The sequence below is a fragment of the Elephas maximus genome, chromosome 6, assembly GCF_024166365.1.
Source record: "Elephas maximus indicus isolate mEleMax1 chromosome 6, mEleMax1 primary haplotype, whole genome shotgun sequence".
NCBI lineage: Eukaryota > Metazoa > Chordata > Mammalia > Proboscidea > Elephantidae > Elephas > Elephas maximus.
The window spans coordinates 144,313,128-144,333,711 of record NC_064824.1 but is presented as its reverse complement, the minus strand read 5'-3'; the positions used below and the strand labels follow the sequence as shown (position 1 = coordinate 144,333,711).

General features: G+C 44.1%; 1 protein-coding gene across 1 annotated transcript in view; it reads left to right on the top strand.

Annotated features, from left to right (window-relative positions):
* Positions 1–20,584, top strand: part of LOC126078305 (contactin-associated protein-like 4) — a 205,728-nt gene that overhangs the window by 133,908 nt on the left and 51,236 nt on the right. The window contains exons 13-14 of the mRNA XM_049888754.1: positions 5,745–5,942; positions 8,172–8,328. Coding sequence (XP_049744711.1) covers positions 5,745–5,942; positions 8,172–8,328 — 355 coding nt within the window. The remainder of the gene's footprint in view (positions 1–5,744; positions 5,943–8,171; positions 8,329–20,584) is intronic.

The window sequence follows — 20,584 nt, the reverse complement described above, 5'->3', positions numbered from 1 at the left end:
GTTAGGATAATGTTGTGACAGCAGGTAATTATTCCATAAAAGTATTTGGCATAGTTCTTTTTAAAAAGGCTCAGACATAAAAATTCATAGTTATGTCAGTATTTGCACGCATGTGCCCTGTGGAACATTTAATAATAACATTTTGCCTATTCAATCCTAAAACAAAGATTTTAGGACTTATCTGCTTGGGTTAACAAGTGTGAAGTTCAAAACAAATCCATTTCTTAAGTGAGTGTGAACATATGAATTCATTTGCCTTGGAACTACTTAATTCCTGTGGAGATACAGGTTATCTGTGTCCGTCACCACGGGGTTTGTATCTTTAGCCGTGGCCACAGCGACGTGACTCGTCCACACTTGTGTCTAACCTCTGCACTTCAACCGTGCTGACCTCATGTTCTCGCCATCCAGGTGGGACACCTTCAGCGATGCTGCTGTCACGTAGCAGTGACAGGTGACACATCAGTTACAGTCGCCAGATACAAGTGCTTCCTCTAAATGTTCAGTGCTGCTAAGTTCCGAGGAAATGCCCAGAACAGCAGAACCAACAACAAGTAAAGTAGGGTAGATACAGCTATTTATTCATATTTTAAGTTGTCCCCACTATTCACTGGGATGAACAGTGTACCACCAAGATTATGTCTGCTTAGAAACTGTGAATGTGAGCTTATTTGGAAATAGGGTCTCTGCAGATGGATTCAAGTTAAGATGAAGTCACAGTGGAATAGGGTCGTTCCTAAATCTAATGACTGATGTCCTTATAAGAAGAAGGATCATCTTTGGAGACATGCAGACACACACAGAAGGAAGACCGCCATGTGAATACAGAGGAAGGGATCGATGTGTCTACAAACCAAAAAACACCAAGGATTGCCAGCAACCACCAGGAGCTAGGAGAGCCTTCTGAGGGAGCAGAACACTGCTGATACCCTGATTTCACACTTCTGGGCTGAACTGTGAAAGAATAAATTTCTGTTGTTTTAAACCCCTTATTTTGTGGTCCTCTGTTACAGCAGCCACTGGACACTACTAACACATCCTGTTAGGAATGAAATTTCACTGTGAAAAGAATCATTTATGGTAGAATTGTTAAGATGACTTTTGAATAGCTTAAATAATTCTCAGGAGGATTTTTGATTTTCTGTCCCCTCAATACCAAAAACATAACCTGTTGCCGTCAAGTCAATTCTGACTCATGGTGACCCTATAAGACATAATAGAACTACCCCCACAGGGTTTCCAAGGAGTGGCTGGTAGATTTGAACTGCCAACTTTTTGGTTAGCCACATGAGCTCTTTAACAGTGTGCCACCAGGACTCAATCCCCATCGAGTTATTTCTAACTCATAGCAACCTTATGTACAACAGAACAAAACACTGCCCGGTCTTGCTCCATCTTCACAATCATTGTTATGCCTGAGTCCATTCTTGCAGCCACTGTGTCAGTCCAGCTTGCTGAGGGTCTTCCCCTTTTCCACTGACTACCAAGCATGATGTCCTTCTCCAGGGACTGATCCTCCTGACAACAGGTCCAAAGTATGTGAGATGTAGTCCCAACATCTTTGCTTCCAAGGAGCATTCTGTGTGTACTTCTTCCAATACAGATTTGTTCATTCTTTTGGCAGTCCATGGTATAATAAACATTCTTCATCAACACTATAACTCAAAGGCGTCAATTCTTCAATACCAAACATAAAATCAAACTGTTTTTGCTTTCTGTTGATCTGACCAGAAGTGAGTCAGCAGAACCTCTGAGCAGGAAGGCATGCTGTGACTGGGATGTATAGCTGGGGGACTTAGGCCATAGCCATGGCACAGCACTGCTTGTAGGGAGCATGTCAGCATAAGCCCCACGCACGGCCAGGGTGTGAGGTGTTGATGAGAAATCACGGGCCGCGTCAGACAGAGCAACACTGAGACCAATAAAACATGGGTAGGGAAGTCCAGGAAGAACCTACAGAACTGGACCCTGAGGCAGGCACACAGCTTCCTCTTCATCACATGTGTGGCTCTATGCTGAGGACGGCATATGCCCACCTCCTGCCAGGTTCTGTCTGACGTTCTTACAATCTAAAGTGCACTTGTGCTGTGGAATAGTCCTCTATGCTCCATGTAACATGCTGCAGCAGTAGCAGAAACCAGGTACGATTTACCCACCCAGAAGAGTCCTCCTGTGGGTCCACCACCAGACTTTTAAATGAAGAGGTGCTGTGTCTGAGTAATGGTTGTCCTTCTCATCAAAACAAAACAAAAAATTGGGAGGGATTGAGTACCTCTAGGATGGTGTGCCTTTATGCTGTGCTCATGTACGCATGCACATGTGCATGTGTGTGTACAGGCATGTACTGAGCCATGGTTATTTGCATATACACATGTGTGTACCTATGTGTACATGTGTGTTTCTGTGTGTATGGTGGCTAGGATGGCTGCCTGGAGCATATATGCTGTCACTTAAATGATGCTGCACATTCTGAAAACATACTGCATTTCCCTTTTATTGCTCAGATATAGAATTTCCACAGCAGTATAAGGCTTTCTGACATCTCTCAAATGTTGTCCTATGTGGTGTGGATGATGAGACTAACAGCTAGTATGGTCACACGTCCAATTTCAGGATGTAGGACCTTGGAAAGCACCAGCAGATGTCAGCTGAAGGGATATTATGAACCATCACGATTAACTGGGCGGATCCTTGGCTGTGTGAGGATCAGTGTCTGCAGGAGTTTTACTATCAGGTGCTGTTAATTCTAGTGAGTTCAAGGTCAAGTTTATAAACAGTGTGTCCCCATCAACAACATTGAGACCACAATTATGAACTTTATGGCTGTTGTGAAAGGAGTGTTGTAGTCATCAGAGGAAATAATGGGGAGGCTTTTCTCGCCCCACTTCCTAATGTGACAAGGTCTTTCTGCCACATGAAGCTGGCTGGCAAGCACTCTGCTTTATGCCCCTACGGGCTGGGGGGATAACAACTTGATTCAGTAACTGCCATCCTTGTCCCCTGTGGTTCACACTGCCTCAGGTCTCTCCACTCCATGAGTCACAGGCATTGCCCTGGAGTAGGGGTTGTTCTAGCACGAACCCCAAGATTAAGGAAAAAAGAATGCTCCACTTTGGAGGTCAGTTAGACCCAGGATAATGGAACATGGTGGAGAATGGCATTTCCCTGAGATATTTCCATTTCTAAGACAGACCACAGATCAGTGGCTGCCAGGAGCTGGGAGTGGGTGAGAACTGACCACAGAGGGTCCTGGGAGAATCTACCAGGTTTGGGAGCACAGTCAGGGAGTGGCTTTCCAATCACCGTGGGAAGGCCAAGCAAGGGTCTGCTGTAAAGTTGACCATTGTCCCCAAAAGGCTACCCTCAGTGGAAATCAGAGATCTTTACATGGAGACTTGTCTTCTCTTGGATTCATTTTCTCATTTGAATGGTAAGAAAAGGTTCAGCTCTCACCAACATCTATGTTTCTGTCTGAAGAGTAGCTGCTGTGGATTGAAGCATGCTCCCAGCCAAGATATGTTGAAATCCTAACCCCCAGTACCTGTGAGTGTATCTTGTTTGGGAATAGGGTCTTTGCAGATGTGACTAGTTAACATGAGATCACACTGGTGTAGAGTAGACCCTAATCCAACCTGAGTTGTGTCCTTATAAGAGATTCAGAGAGGAAAACAGCATGTGACAACAAAGAAAAAACACACACAGAGGGAAGATGGCCATGTGATGACGGAGCAGAGATAGGAGTGATGCAGCCACAAGCCAAGGAATGCCTGAAGCCAAAGCTGGAAGAGACAAGCAAGGATCTTCTAGATCCTTCAGAAAGAGCATGGCCCTGCCAACACCCTGATTCCATACTTCTGGCCACCAGAACTAAGAGAGAATAAACTTATTTAAGCCCCCGGCTTGCAATGCTTTGTCTCCACAGTTGCAGGAGACTCAGACAGTGGCACAGTGCACAGGCTCAGCCACTTTGACACCAGGTGGGGCTGCATCCTCTGAGGCGAGAGTGTGGTGGCCCTCTAGGCTCAGCATTGGGTTTCCAGGGGCTCATGCCACCGTGAGTTCATCTCCAGCTTTCTTCTGTCACCAGAAACCAGGCAGCAGCTAGCCACCTGCCTTAGATGGTAACATGTTGGCACAAGTGGGACTTCTTTTTGACAGCTGTGAGAAAAATGTTTTTGCCCTCATTTTCTGGAGGTCAGTCTCCAAATCAGTGATGTCTGGATTTTCACGACGGTGCTCTTTTTTTTTCCAGCTTGGGGACACAGAAAGAGCAAAGCAGATGTGTTCCTGGTTTCTGTTCAGGTTTGCTTGAAGTGTAAAATCCAGCCACCTGCTTTCTGAAAGCAAGTGAGCCTTCAGAGTTTGGAATCAGGAGTTTGTATTGCAGAGATGCATGACCAAGTGTGAATGATACCATGGTAGAGGGGACAGGATTCAGCAAAACGATGGGATGGAGGTGTTTTAACAATAGAGCGAGTCACTGTCTTATGTGAATCTTGATGGACCCAGCCCATTAGCTAAATTAGTCTAATTTTCTAGACTGAAAATTGGCATAGTTGAGCTTAGCACGGTGGACCAGTGGTCACTAAGGGTCACACCAGACTCTGGAGTCAGAACACGCACTGAGAACCTGCACAGATTTCCAGGTGCAAGTCAGGGCTCGCTGCATCGACGTGGACTCTGCACTTTACTTGACTCTCCAGGTCTGTTTCATCGCCAGGGACAATGAGGTGTGCAGTACGAGACCCCAAAGTCCTCTTCCAGCTCCAAGTTCTCCGACTCTAGGACAGCAGCCATCACTGCTGTCCTCATTGTAGAAGGCCGTGATGTTTAAGGACGCACAGCGCATTGAGGGTGGAGGCACCTGGGTGGGGAGGTTGACTCCAACAGACCCGACCCTGTGTCTCCTGCCTTCTTTACCAGGCCACACGTCCAGGACACCAGAGAGTAGGACAAGGAGTGGCACATCTCTGTGTGTGCTGGTCACACGTTCTGATTTTTAGACTCTTGTGAGTGAACGTACACACAGACACACATAATATCAAAACAAACACCAACAGCTCCACCTGGTTGCTTCCCGGCCCTTTAATTTGTAAAGGCCTAGTGAAAATGGACCATAGAACTGACCGCTTTTCTTAAGGGGATTGGCGGCTGTGCTCTCCGAGCAGAGTGGGCACAGAATTTGAGGGGATCTGCCAGGCCTTCTTCTGCACCAGCATTCAAGTGTTGCAGCGTTTATACTCCTCCATAAGATGCTGTCAGTTGGAGGTACACTCAGGAGGTCTGGAGACCCTGGCCGGCATCACAGATCCCAGCTCAGGCCTTTCAGCGGGCTATGCCTCCAGACACAGGCCCTGCCTCTCATCGCCTCTCTCATCCCGCGGAACCCCTGGGCCTCCTGCAAAGGGGCAGAGCCCAGGAGGCCGATGCACAGAGTATTGTCTGAGAGTAGTAAAGTCTTCTTTACATTGTGTAATTTTAGACATTTAATGACCAGTTCTTTTCTGTAATAGCTATGTCTAGGTAAATACCTGGACTTTTCATAATTTTCCAATTTTTTATGAAGGGATTATATCAGATATCTATCCGCAGGAATCATAGTAAAAAGGCCGCCATTTCCCCCGCCCCCATTTAACAGTTTAGACCCGGAGCATGTTGTCTCCACCGGGAGTGGCTGTGACTGGGAGGGTTTGGGGCTCCTTCGGGTGGTGATGCTGTCCCCTTTCTCGCCCCTCCGCCCCTAGATGCCCCGTGGACTGTCCTGCATCACAACAGCTCCGCCCTCACAAGGGTCAAGGGCGCCAGTCCCACCCGCCCACACTCTGCAGACTTCCAGTACCAGGCTGGCGCAGGGCAGCTGCTGGCCACAGTGATGCGCGCTGGGCACTGCCAGCAGGAGCTTGCCTATCACTGCAGGAGGTCGCGGCTCCGGGAAGGGCCAGGTGCGTGGTGGGGCTCAGATGGGGCGGCTCCAGGGCTCCTGGCCTCCCCTGGCCTGGGGGGTGCAGGGCAGATCTATCTGGCCTGGGGGGTTCAGGGTGGCTCTGTCGGGCCTGGGGGGTGCAGGGTGGCTCTGTCGGGCCTGGGGGGTGCAGGGTGACGTTGTGCAAAGATTACCAGTGCTGATGTCACCCAGAGAGATTCTACTCAATCTGCCTAGTCCTCAGGGGCTCCCACACCTGTCCCAGGTGGCTAGGATGGGTGAGCATTGTGTAGCTCATGGTGTCCCTGTGAAGGCTGGACTGAGGGTAGGGAGAGTGCTCCATCCACAGGTCTTAAGGTTTTTGAATCCTAGAGCACCTGGAATGGGTGGGGCTGGGGAGACGGGAATAGGGCACTTTGGAAGGTGAGGTCACGGAGAGACAGGGAGCAGGGCCTGGGAACTTGGAGTCTGGGAAAGGCAGGAGAGAGAGGCAGGCTGACAAGTACAGCTCAGAATTTTGGAATTCAGAAAGCAGTCTCAGTTCTTAAATAAAGCTGTGATGAATGTGCCTACAGATGGTCCCAAAATGCACCTTTCCAGGCCAGGACCCTATGGCCCCATAATAGAGGGAGATTCAGGCTGTGCTTGGCTCAGGAGCTCAGCTCAGGAAGCCTGAGGCTGCAGGTAGGCTCACAGCCAGGCGGGACCCAGTGAGCCAGGGCGACACATCTCCCAATCCTTTGGGATTTTTCCTGTTTCTTCTCTAGTTTTCTTAAGTGCTTGCTGTACTCTCCCCAAATCTCTAGAATACTTAAAAAGTCACAAATAGAACCAAATGCCCTTGATACCATTAGAACTTTTGATATTACTATTTTATTGGCAACACGAGGAATTTGTATATTAAAAATACAATTACAAGTTGGAGTACAATAATTTCCTTCCTATACAATTTTTGAAAGCATAATGGTAAAGTAATTAAAATTTTAAAGTGTTATTATCAAAGGTATCTATTAAGTATTTTAAGTACCTTTGGTCTTGAAGCAGTGAGCTTTCAACTGAATTTTAAAATCCACCTTTGAAGCTTTCATGCACACCACACTCTTCTCAGACCTGCTGGGAGCTGGTGGCAGGAATGCCGTTGGTGTCAGTGAGTCTCAGAGTCTCTGCTGTAGCAGAGGCTATGAATCCAACGTGAGTTCGGGTGAAAGCTCCAGAGCAGTGGCCCAAATTCCCGACTGTCTGTGGGACCTGTTGCTGACACTTACAGATTCAGAAGCAAATGCAGACACCACCTGGCACCTGAGAAGAGCAAACACCCCAGTGTCCCCTCCCGGTGCCCAGGTCCTCCGCCAGTGGCATTTCCACCACCCACCCCGACCTTCTTTTAGAAGGGAATTGCCTCCTTGCCTCTCCCTTTGCTGACCACCCCCTCCTGAATGTTCCCTGCCATGTCTGTCTCTCTTACTTGGCAAGACTATATCATTTAGAAGGGATCTAAGTATCTGGGTCTCTCAGGGAGTCCTAGGAAGGGGAGGGTGTGCTCAAGTCTACGAGGGACTCAGGCGCACAGGCTCAGGGATGTGAGCAGGAAGATTCAGGCTGGAGGAAGATTTGCAACCATCATTGTATTACTCCACAGATAAATAGATACACTTTTCAGTACAAGAAAGAAAACTTAATACCACAGGAATCCCATGGGGAGTGTTTCCCACCTTGCTGCCTCCTGCGGGTACCACGATTAGACAGACAGAATTTCTCAGAGAATAATGTCAGCAGAGAAATCAAGGGCTTTGCATAATATATTGATTTTGTTTTGGTTTTGTTTCAAACAGGCATTTCATGATCCCAAACAGATGCTAGTGTCAGCATATAAGTTGTTTTTTATTTGATGGTTACTCAATTTTTAATGTCATTCTTAAAGAAGTTACATAATTGTGCTTCACAAAAATTACCTAATACCACTAGTAAAGGAGTTAGATACTAACTGTTCATTTTCTAAAAATTTACAAATTTACAGCAATGACTTAAAGACTGATAAAAAAAAAAAAATGACTGATAGTGTAATATAAACAGAGAGGCAAACAGGTACCTTGGCTAGAATTCTTAAAGAAACACCATCCTGTTACAATGTTAAGAATTATCTTTTCTCTTTGGGTTTCTCTACACTAACCTGGGAGAAAACGGGGCTTTCTAGGGGTGGTGTGTAGGCAGGAAAGTTGATTTCACCTTTCTCACACTTGTCTTTCAGGTGGAGCCCCACTGAGCTGGTGGGTTGGAAGAACCAATGAGACACACACTTACTGGGGAGGTTCTTTGCCTGATGCTCAAAAATGTACTTGTGGATTGGAGGGGAACTGCCTTGATTCTCAGTATGTCTGCAACTGCGATGCTGACCAGGATGAATGGTGAATTGCATATCATTTCCTTTGACAAGATGTTGTTTTGTTATCACTTAAAGTGTGTATGCCTAGGTAGATACTGCGCAGGCTAGCGTGAGGAAGGAAATAAGGTAAAAAAAAAAAAAATTTTTTTTTTTTTTAGCAGGATAAGGTATGTATTGTGAAGAAATATGACACAGTTCATCTGAAGCCTAAATGTTAATAACAGTAATTTACTGGCTTTCTTTCTTTTTTTCTTGTTTGGTCTGTTTCTTATTCTTAACATTTTTACTGTGGACAGTGTCAAACTTATATAAAAGTAGTGACAGTAGTATTAATGAATCCCCATGTACCCATCACCCAGCGTCAATGGTTACCAACTCGTGGTCAACCTTTTCTCATATAGAACCCCACCTACTCATCAGCCACAAATCATTGTGGAGAAAATCCACGTATCATATCATTGCACCTGTCAAAATTTTACTATTTCGTCATGAATAATCCATTGTAAATCTTGTACATTTTATTTGTTCAGTATGACATTAGCCTCATTAAAGGTTTAAAAAAGTTTAAATTCAACCTGATTAAGCTCATTGCAGAGGGCTGTTGTTAACAGGACGTATTTTCTAAAGTGATTTCCACAGTGTGTTCCTCTGATACCCTTGACTACTGAGGGTTCTGTGATACAGCAGATGTAAGAGGAGGTGCTTTCTCTATTTCTCTAGCATCACTTGCTTAGAGGCCAGTGACTGTTTGTATGTCAAAGGCCCTGAGAAGTCCTGCAATAAAGGATTCCATTCAACTGGTTGACCTTAGAGCTGACTACAATTGTTTGATGATGTAGCTGTATTTTTTAAAGCGAAAAACCGTATCACAATGTGGACTGCACTTTGGAAATACTAAGCTACCGAATACCAAGGACTTAAAAATGCTACCCAAAACTGTCTGTTAAGCAGGAGAATTGTCTCACGTAGGCTAGAAAATCAGTGAATTAGAAAATTTATTAGTGATACTTGAGGCTAAACATGGAATGCGTATAGATTTTTTAAACATTTTTGAAGTGAAAAAGTTTTTAAATCTCTGGATTTGTGTTTTGATATGCATCACCAATTCAAAAAATTTTCACCTACTCAAATACTTTAGATATATTTATATCATGCTGCTATAGATGGCTAATATGAGTCAAAACTAACGCAATGACACCTAACAACAATGAGAACTATGGACATGGGTTATGAAGACAAAAACAACTTTTAAAGAATCAAAATTTGATCAATATGATTTGACTACAGGACGTTTGTTGTATTTAGGAGTTAGTTCACTCAAAATGAGTTCACCATTTAAACTGCATGATTTTCAACTTGTCCATTTGGTATGAGCAGGGCCTAGGATGCATCACTTTTAGAATATACTTGGAGAATTTTGAAATGTAACAAATAGAATATACTGGAGGGAGGAAGGACCAATGTAGAATATGCTGATATTTCTTTAAATGTATATTCCTATAAAGTATACTTCTTCTCTTACTCACTTTCTAAGCGATAAAGCTGCCCAGCCCACTTACACAATGTTCTTTCTACTTTGGCTTATAAATTCCAATGAAACAATACCACATTTAACAAAATAAACCTAGTTTCATTATTCAATGAAAACATGACCCTTTGTTATGGCAATCTGAGTAGTCGTGACAGAGATTACATGGTACACAACCCTAATATTTTTACTGTCTGACCCTTTACAGAAAGGCTTACTGACCCCTTCTCTAGTGGGAATACAGCAGAGATGCTGGAACTGTTTTGGCAGCAAACTGGGGAAGGAACAGGAGACTCGGAGAGGGGTGCATATAGAATCCATTCACTTTCTAAGGACCCACCTCCTGGCCACATTCCACTGGTGGCCAAAAGGCCTTTGATTCATAAGGCAACATAGAACACACTGGAGAGGGAGGCTTTGCCATGGCTGAGAAGGCCAGCATTGATGGACAGGAATTATTATAGTGCTGACAGCCAGAGCATCAGCAGGGATGAGAAGATCCTAGACTGTACTTCACTGTGGAGACCCAAGGGTATCCAATGGGGAGCAAGTCAGAGTGACATCCAGAGCTCCTCAGCTTAGAGGGGTCTAGGTGATGGTTGACAACCTAGAGAAGAATGATTAGAAAAATAGGAAGATGACAGTATCCATTTGACTTCTATAGCCGGAAATGATTGAGAGTGGGGATCTGGAGGCTGTGACAGAAAATCATGACCCTGGCCCAGCCTCAGACCCAGAACCCTGTGACTACAGTGAAGACCAGACGAAGGATGCTGTGACATTCAGCAAGTATATAGAATAAATCACCCCCTGACCCTGCATCATTCTAACTTTAAACCGTGCAGTATCCCCTTGTTCTGTTCAAATGACCGCCTCTTTATCTATGTACAGGTTCCTCATGAGCACAATTAAGTGTTCTGGAATGCCCATTCTTAGTAATATTATCCGTAATTTGTTATGATCCACAGAGTCAAATGCCTTTGCATAGTCAGTAAAACACAGGTAAACATCTCGTAAGAATGGTTTAAAATCAGAAAAGGTATGCATCAGCATTGTATCCTTTCACCATACCTACTCAGTCTGTGTGCCGAGCAAATAACCCGAGAAGCTGGACTATATGAAGAAGAATGAGGCATCAGGATTGGAGGAAGACTAACAATCTGCATTACGCAGATGAAATAACCTTGCTTGCTTAAAGAGGACTTGAAGCACTTACTGATGAAGATCAAAGACCATGGACTTCAGTATTAATTATACCTCAACATTAAAAAAAAAAAAAAAATCCTCACAACTGGACCAATAAGCAACTTCAAGAAAAATGGAGAAAAGATTGAAGTTGTCAAGGATTTCATTTTACTTGGATCCACAATAAACACTCATGGAAGCAGCAGTCAAGAAATCAAAAGATGCATTCCATTGGGCAAATCTGCTGCAAAAGACCTCTTTAAAGTGTTGAAAAGCAAAGATGTCACCTTGAAGACTAAGGTGCTCCTGACCCAAGCCATGGCGTTTTCAATAGCCTCATATACATGTCAAAGCTGGACAATGAATAAGGAAGACTGAAGAACTGATGCCTTTAAATTGTGGTGTTGGTGAAGAATATTGAATATAACATGGACTGCCAAAAGAAGGAACAAATCTGCCTTGAAAGAAGTACAACCAGAATGCTCCTTAGAAGCAAGGATGGCAAAACTATGTCTCACATACTCTGGACATGTTATCAGGAGAGATCAGCCCCTGGAGAAGGACATCATGCTTGGTAAAGTAGACCTCCCAAAAAAACCAAACCCAGTGCCGTCGAGTCGATTCCGACTCACAACGACCATACAGGACAGAGTAGAACTGCCCCCATAGAGTTTCCAAGGAGTGCCTGGCGGATTCGAACTGCTGACCCTTTGGTTAGCAGGCATAGCACTTAACCGCTATGCCACCAGGGTTTCCTGGTAAAGTAGAGGCTCAGCAAAAAAGAGAAAGACCCTCAGCTAGATGGATTGACACAGTGGCTGCAACAATGGGCTCAAGCATAACAATGATTGTGAAGATGGCACAGGACCAGGCAGTGTTTCATTCTGTTATATATAGGGTCACTGTGAGCTGAAATCAACTCCCCAGCATCTAACAACAACAAGCCTACATCGTAAAGGCCTATGGCCTTTACCAGTACCCCTTACATTGGGCAAAGAGACTGGGTAGATCTTCTGAGGGTGGTTGGATGTAGTATTAAGGTGACATTGGTGTCAGAAGATGGGAAATGCCACCTGGCCCCCTAGAGTGATAAGTAGTCTTGTTACCTTTCATTCTGCTCTCTTGTACATGAGTGTACAATTGGAGTATATAAACCAGCTGGAAAGCCCTAGTATTGGCTACCTGAGCTATGGAGTAATAGTCATAAAGCGAATAGCCAAGTGGAAGCTCCTAAACAACCCACTCCCCACCTAAGAAACTAAATGGAGAATGTCACAACCTGGGACCAGTAGCAGAGATTATGCCACTCTCAGACACCTAAAGGATGGAGAGGTGGTAGTCCCCATCACATTCCCTTTAAATCATTGGCATGGGCCTATACAATCCAGATGGATGATGGTGGGTAACGGCAAATTATTGTAAATTAAATTAAGGAGAAGGCCTAATCACAACTGCTGTGATAGGTATATTACCTGTACCAAAACATATCCCTTGAAATGCACCTATTAATTTAGCAAAACATTATTTTCAGTATCAATCAGGAAGGACCATCAAAAGCAGTCTGCATGTACCTGAGAATAACAACAGTGCGTATTCACTTTCTTGCCCTGGGTACTGTACATAGACCAAGAGGCAGTCTTTCAAACACAAAGAGGAAATACTGCATGGTTTAAAGTCAGGAAAGGTGTTCATCAGGGTTGTACCTTTTCACCATACTTATTCAATCTGTATGCTGAGCAAATAATCTGAGAAGCTAGACTGTATGAAGAAGAATGAGGCATCAGGATTTGAGAAAGACTCATTAAGGACCGTGACACAACCTTGATTGCTGAAAGTGAAGAGGATTTGAAGTACTTACAGATGAAGATCAAAGACTACAGCCTTCAGTATCAATTACATCTCAACATTAAGAAAAAAAACCCCTCAAAACTGGACCAATTAATAATATCATGTTAAACAGAGAACATATTGCAGCTGTCAAGAACTTCATTTTACTTGGATCCACAATCAATACTCATGGAAGCAGCAGTCAAGAAATCAAACAACATATTGCATTTGGCAAATCTATTGCAAAAGATCTCTTTAAAGTAATGAAAAGCAAAGATGTCACTTTGAGACTAAAGCGTGCCTGACACAAGCCATGCTATTTTCAATTGCCTCATATGCGTGCAAAAGCTGGACAATGAATAAGGAAGACTGAAGAAGAATTGACTGACACCTTTGAATTATGGTTTTGGTGAAGAATATTCAATATACTGTAGACTGGCAGAAGAATGAACAAATGTGCCTTGGAAGAAGTACAGCCAGAATGCTCCTTAGAAGCAAGGATGGCAAGACTTTGTCTCATGTACTTTGCAATGTTATCAGGAGGGACCAGTCCCTGGAGAAGGACATCATGCTCCGTAAAGTAGAGGGTTAAGGAAACAGAGGAAGACCCTCAACAAGAAGGGTAGACAGTGGTAACAATGACGACTTCAAGCATAACAGTAGTTGTGAGGATGGCACAGGACCAGGCAAGGTTTCGTTCCTTTGTACGTGGGGTCACTATGAGTCAGACTGACTCTAAGGCAACTGACAACAACAACATACAGTCTCGACAACTTTGATCATCTTTTCCCTCCACAGAACAAGATTGTATTAATCAGAGCTAGTGAACAGGACCCCCACATGTCTGTCGCTTTGTCCTACCGTGGGGGCTTGCATGTTGCCGTGATGCTGGAAGCTATGCCACCGGTATTCAGATACCAGCAGGGTCACCCACGGAGGACAGGTTTCAGCTGAGCTTCCAGACTACGACAGACTAGGAAGAAGGACCCGGCAGTCTACTTATGAAAAGCATTAGCCGGTGAAAACCTTACGAATAGCAGCAGAACATTGTCTGATGTAGTGCTGGAAGATGAGCCCCCCAGGTTGGAAGGCACTCAAAAGATGACTGGGGAAGAGCTGCTTCCTCAAAGTAGAGTCGACCTTAATGACGTGGATGGAGTAAAGCTTTCGGGACCTTCATTTGCTGATGCGGCACGACTCAAAATGAGAAGAAACAGCTGCAAATATCCATTAATAATCGGAACCTGGAATGTACAAAGTATGAATTTAGGAAAATTGGAAATCGTCAAAAATGAAACAGAATGCATAAACATCAATATCCTAGGCATTAGTGAGCTGAAATGGACTAGTATTAGCCATTTTGAATCGAACAGTCGTATAGTCTACTATGCTGGGAATGACAACTTGAAGAGAAATGGTATTGCATTCATCATCAAAAAGAACATTTCAAGATCTATCCTGAAGTACAACGCTATCAGTGATAGGATAATATCCATACACCTACAAGGAAGGCCAGTTAATGTGACTGTTATTCAAATTTATGCACCAATCACTAGGCCAAAGATGAAGAAAGAGAACATTTTTATCAGCTGCTGCAGCCTGAAACAGATCAAACATGCAATCAAAATGCATTCATAATTACTGGCAATTAGAATGCAAAAGTTGGAAACAAAGAAGAAGGATCAGTAGTTGGAAAATATGGCCTTGGTGACAGAAAGAATGCCGGAGATCAAATGATAGAATTTTACAAGACCGATGACTTCTCCATTGCAAATACCTTCTTTTCACCAACATAAACTCTCACCAGATAGAACACACAGAAATTAAATTGACTACATCTGTGGGAAGAGACGATGGAAAAGCTCAATATCATCACTCAGAACAAGGACAGTGGCTGACTGTGGAACAGACCATCAATTGCTCATATGCAAGTTCAAGCTGAAACTGAAGAAAATCAGAGCAAGTCCACGAGAGCCAAAATATGACCTTGAGTAGATCCCACCTGAATTTGGAGACCATTGTCCCATTGAACACTAGTGACCAGACGAGTTGTGGAATGACATCAAGGACATTATGCATGAAAAAAGCAAGAGGTCTTTGAAAAGACAGGAAACAAAGAAAAGACTAAGATGGATGTCAGATGAAACTCTGAAACCTGCTCTTGAGCGTTGAGCAGCTAAAGCAAAAGGAAGAATTAACGAAGTAAAAGAACTGAACAGATGATTTCAAAGGGCGCCTCGAGAAGACAAAGTAAAGTATTATAATGACCGTGCAAAAAGCTGGAGATGGAAAACCAAAAGGGAAGAACACGCTCAGCGTTTCTCAAGCTGAAAGAACTGAAGAAAAAATTCAAGCCTTGAGTTGCAATAGTGAAGGAATCTATGGGGAAAATATCAAACGATGCAGGAAGCATCAAAAGAAGATGGAAGGAATACACAGAGTCATTGTAGTAAAAAGAATTAGTCGATGTTCAGCCATTTCAAGAGGAACCAATGGTACTGAAGGAAGAAGTCCAAGCTGCTGAAGGCATTGGAGAAAAACAAGGCTTCAGGAATTGATGGAATATAATTGTGATGTTTCAACAAAGAGATGCAGCGCTGGAGGTGCTCACTTGTCTATGCCAAGAAATATGGAAGACAGCTTTCTGACCAACTGACTGGAAGAGATCCATATTTATGCCTATTCCCAAGAAAGGTGATCCAACCAAATGTGGAAATTATAGAACAATATCATTAATATCACACACAACCAAGATTTTGCTGAAGATCATTCAAAAATGGCTGCAGCGGTATATTGACAGGGAACTGCCAGAAATTCAGGCCAGTTTCAGAAGAGGCCATGGAACCAGGGATATCATTGCTGATGTCAGGTGGATCCTGGCTAAAAGCAGAGAATACCAAAAGGATGTTTACCTGTGTTTTATTGACTATGCGAAGGCATTCGACTCTGTGGATCATAGCAAATTATGGATAACATTGCAAAGAATGGGAATTCCAGAACACTTAATCATGCTGATGAGGAACCTTTACATAGATCAAGAGGCAGTTTTTCAGACAGAACAAGGGGATACTGATTGGTTTAAAGTCAGGAAAGGTGTGTGTCAGGGTTGTATTCTTTCACCATACCTATTTAATCTGTATGCTGAACAAATAATCCCAAAGGCTGAACTATATGAAGAAGAATGGGGCATCAGGATTGGAGGAAGACTCATTAACAACCTTTGTTATCCAGATGACATAACCTTGCTTGCTGAAAGTGAAGAGGACTTGAAGCACTTACTAATGAAGATCAAAGACGACAGCCTTCAATATGGATTGCACCTTATCAAAAAGAAAACAAAAATCCTCACAACTGGACCAATGAGCAACATCATGATAAATGGAGAAAAGATTGAAGTTGTCAAGGATTTCATTTTACTTGGATCCACAATCAACAGCCATGGAAGCAGCAGTCAAGAAATCAAAGGATGCATTGCATTGGGTAAATGTGCTGCAAAGGACCTTTTTAAAGAGTTGAAGAGCAAAGATGTCACCTTAAAGACTAAGGTGCGCCTGACCCAAACCATGGTATCTTCAATCACATCATATGCATGTGAAAGCCGGAGAATGAATAAGGAAGACTGAAGAAGAATTGACACCTTTGAATTGTGGTGTTGGCGAATAATATCGACTGTACCGTGGACTGCCAAAAGAATGAACAAATCCGTCTTGGAAGAAGTACAGCCAGAATGCTCCTTATAAGCAAGAATGGCAAGACTTTGTCTCACATGCTTTGGACCTGTTATCAGGAGGGATGATCCCCTGGAGAAGGACATCCTGCTTCACAGAGTACACGGTCAGTGTTGGCAAAGAATATTGAATATACCATGGACTACCAAAGGAACAAACAAGTCTGTTCTTACAAGAAGTACAACCAGAATGTTCCTTGAAAGCTAGGATGGTGAGACTACATCTTACATACTTTGGACATGTTGTCAGGAGGGATCAGTCCCTGGAGAAGGACATCCTGTTTGGCAGAGCACAGGGTCAGCGGGAAAGAGGAAGACCCTCTACAGTTGGATTGACACAGTGACTGCAACAATGAGCTCAAACATAACAACGATTGTGGGGATGGCTCAGGACTGGGCAGTGTTTTGTTCTGTTGTGCATAGGGTCACTATGACTCAGAACCAACTCGATGGCATCTAACAAGAACAGTGAACGGGATGTGAAAGGTACTCTGAATGCCTGCCAAATTGGAGTCTTTAGGGGTTAATGATCTTGAGTAAAGAAGAAATCATTACACCTTGTAATAACTAAGAAATAGGTGTAGTCCATGGAAACACTTGGAAATGCTGCATAGACTCAGTTACCAGCTCTTGGGAAGGCTGCAGGCTTTAGTAGGGCTCAGAGTAGGACAGCAAGCTGCAGCAGTCCAGGCTGCCATACTTAGTGATTGGGCCATACAGCCTTGGGGACCAAAAGGGCTAGTGATTTCTGTGATATAAAAGGATGCCATGTGGAGTCTCTGGTACCCCCTCCCTCAGTAGGAAACTTGCCTTACAGATCCTTAGGGTTCTGGAGTGAGGTTGTATGTTCAGCAGCAGAGAACTCTTGATTGTTTAGAGCTGCTGTGGCATGCCCCTGTGAATATTCAGCCATAGGGCATCAATTAACTATGCAACTGGAGCTGCCCATCATGAGTTGGGTTTTGTCAGACTCATGGAGTCATGAATCTGGGTGAACACAGCAGCACTCTGCCTTTCAAAGAGAGTGGCGATTCCAAGTCTGGGCCAAGATAGCCCAGAAGGCATGACTAAGCCCCATGTACAGATGCCCCATATTCTCCTGCCTCTGACTTCCATCTCTATACTTCCACCTCAGCTCACGCCTGTGGCCAGCTCGCAGGAGAGGTAAACCCAGGTACCAACATCACGTAACACAAGACAAAAATGCGCTGCTGCTGAATGGGTGGGGTCCTAAAGAATCACAATGAAGAAATGTTCTCCAAGTGGGCAGAGCTCAGAGCAGTGCACTTAGTCATAAACTTGATGTCAAAAGAGAAGTACTCAAAGGTAAGGATATACATGGGCTCCTAGATAGGTTGAATGTCTTGGCTGGTTGGTCAGGGTCCGGGAAGGGGCAAGATTGGGAAACGGGAGACAAATAACTTGGGAAGAGGCATATGGAGGGGCTGATGGGAGTGGGTCTATGTGTGGGTCTCATGTCAGTGCCAACCACAGGCATCCACTACAGGAGAGGCACTGAACAGCTACGAGACAAAAGGCTTGAGGGAGAAGAGCCAGCACTTTAGCTGGGATTCTTGGTGACTGTGAGCTCCAACATTACACGGGTATACAGCTTCCATGCACTACAGAATGTAGAGGGACAATTGACCTCTCAGCCATGGTAGGAGGGAGTGCCGTGCCAATCTCATGTGGTGGACCAAACCCCTTATGAACCACCAGCAGCGGTGTGGGAAGAGGTACTGTGGGCACCAGAGGCAAACCCATAACAGAAAACATATCAATCCCTCCAGGATGGAAGGAGTCCAGTGAGATACAGTATCCTCCTCATCACAGGTCCTGCTTTCCAGGGCTGTGGTGTAGGCACTGGTGCTGGTTCTGGAACAAACCCTGTAGGATTGGCTCAAAGTAATGGTCCTCATGTGGTTCTCAGTCCCTGGTACCTGGAGGCATCACTGACCCTTCTCATCATCACTCCCCACATCCCTGTTGTAGAATCTCTGCTTCCATCCACACGATTTGGGGTTGTATGAGTTAGAGGCCCTGGTCCCTAGGATCTAACCCAGGGAGAGAGTAAGTGCTTCACTCAGTCCGGAGCCATGGCTGAACTGAACTCACATCATATGTTGAGTTCAGTCTCCATGTCCTTTTGTCTCCTTTAATCTGGAGCATTCCCTGGTGTTCCTTTCTTTTATGTTGATATTTTGAGAAAAACATCCCAGTATTTTTGTAGTATTCCCCTATTTGGGTTTCATGTTTTCTCATGACTAGTTTCGCATTAAGTTTGTTGGTGTCTTTGTTGAGATTGCATTACATTTATAAATTTGCTTAGAAGGAAGTAACATTTTAATAATGCTGAGTTGTCTCATCCAAGAACAATGGACACTGAAGTCTACTTGTGTGTGTCTCAGGAGAGTTTTAACATTTTCATCACACTCATTTGGTATATTTTCTGTTAAACTTGGTCCTAAATAATTTTGTCTTCTTTCTTGCTGTTGTAAATAGAGTTTTACGATGAAGTGAGTTCCTTTATGTGGCCTTTTCCCCTAAACCCTGAGGAGTTACCTTTGCCCTAGTCTCTACCCCAAAGGGTGTGTAACTTTTGTCCAGGTTTATTGATATTTGCTGGGTAAGCTGTAAACAACTTGACATTTTGACTGGTCCTAGGCTGCAGCCTGCCCTTTGATTGGTATGCACCTTGCAGGGATTGGTCAATATACTATGCAAATGAGGTGAGTTGTAGCCCAGTCATACCTAGTATGCAAAGGAAGTGTCTGTGGCCTGTAGCACTGGTCAGTTCATGGCCCTGCCATGCCCTGAAATTGATGGGGAATTCAAGTAATTAAGTGGCAAGCCCCACAGAGGTTTAGAGACAGAAAGAAGCAAGAAGAGAAGCAGAAGGGAGAAAGGAGAAGCAGAGAGAGAGAGGAAAGCAGGAACCTCCTAAAAGAGCTATAACACTAGTGAAGACAGTGGAACATCCAGTAGGGAAACAGCGACAGAGCCAGTGACAACAGGCCCAGAAGGGACCTGGCTGCAGAGCTGGTGGTGACGACAGCAGGGTCGGATGGAGCCTGTCCTCAGGGGGCCAAGAGGAGCCGAAAGAGCTGTCCTGCACTGAAGGAGGGAGACTGTGCCTACACGCTTCCAGGTCCTGATGCTTGAGCTGCAACCTGTCGATTCTGATCCCAAGTTGTACCCTTTTCTTTAGTAAATCACTTAATTGTAAGTACAGTTCGTGAGATACTGCAGTGAACTGCCAAATGCAAACAGTGGAGGGCAGGGAGAGTGTCCAGTGTCAGAGATGGAGTGGTACAGCAGCTCAAAGAATGTGGAAATCTGGAATACATTTGACCTCTACCTCATTGGAGTTGGCTTCGTGCTGATTCTTATATTTGAAGTTACTGATACACCCTTCCTATACCATTATGTCATCTCACTGGTTGTTGTTTATGTGTGTGAAGGTGTGTTAATATTATACCCTGCTGATTTGCTGAGTTCTTTTATTGTTTGGTTTAGTATTAGCAATGATTCTCGAGGGTTTCCAGTATCTGCTCAAACATCTGCAAATAGATGTAGTTCTGCTTTTCAGGTATCATGCCTTTTAGTGCATTCTCTTTTCTGGCAGCATTGGCTAGACTTCCGTAACTATGTTGAGTAGTAGTGTGGATCCTTGCCTCATGATCTTTGTGAAACATCACTAGTGTGTCCCCATTAAGGGAGATGCTGGCTTTAGGACTAAGTATTTGGATGGTGTAGATAGGGAACTGCAAGAAATTGAAGCCAGATTCAGAAGAGGATGGGGAACAAGGAATATCATTGCTGATGTCAGATTGATCTTGGCTTACAGCAGAGAATACCGGAAAGATGTTTACCTGTGTTTTTTTGACTATGCAAACGCATTTAACTGTGTGGATCATAACTAACTATGGATAACATTGCAAAGAATGGGAACTCCAGAACACTTAATTGTGCTCATGAGGAATCTGTCCATAGACTAAGAGGCAGTCGTTT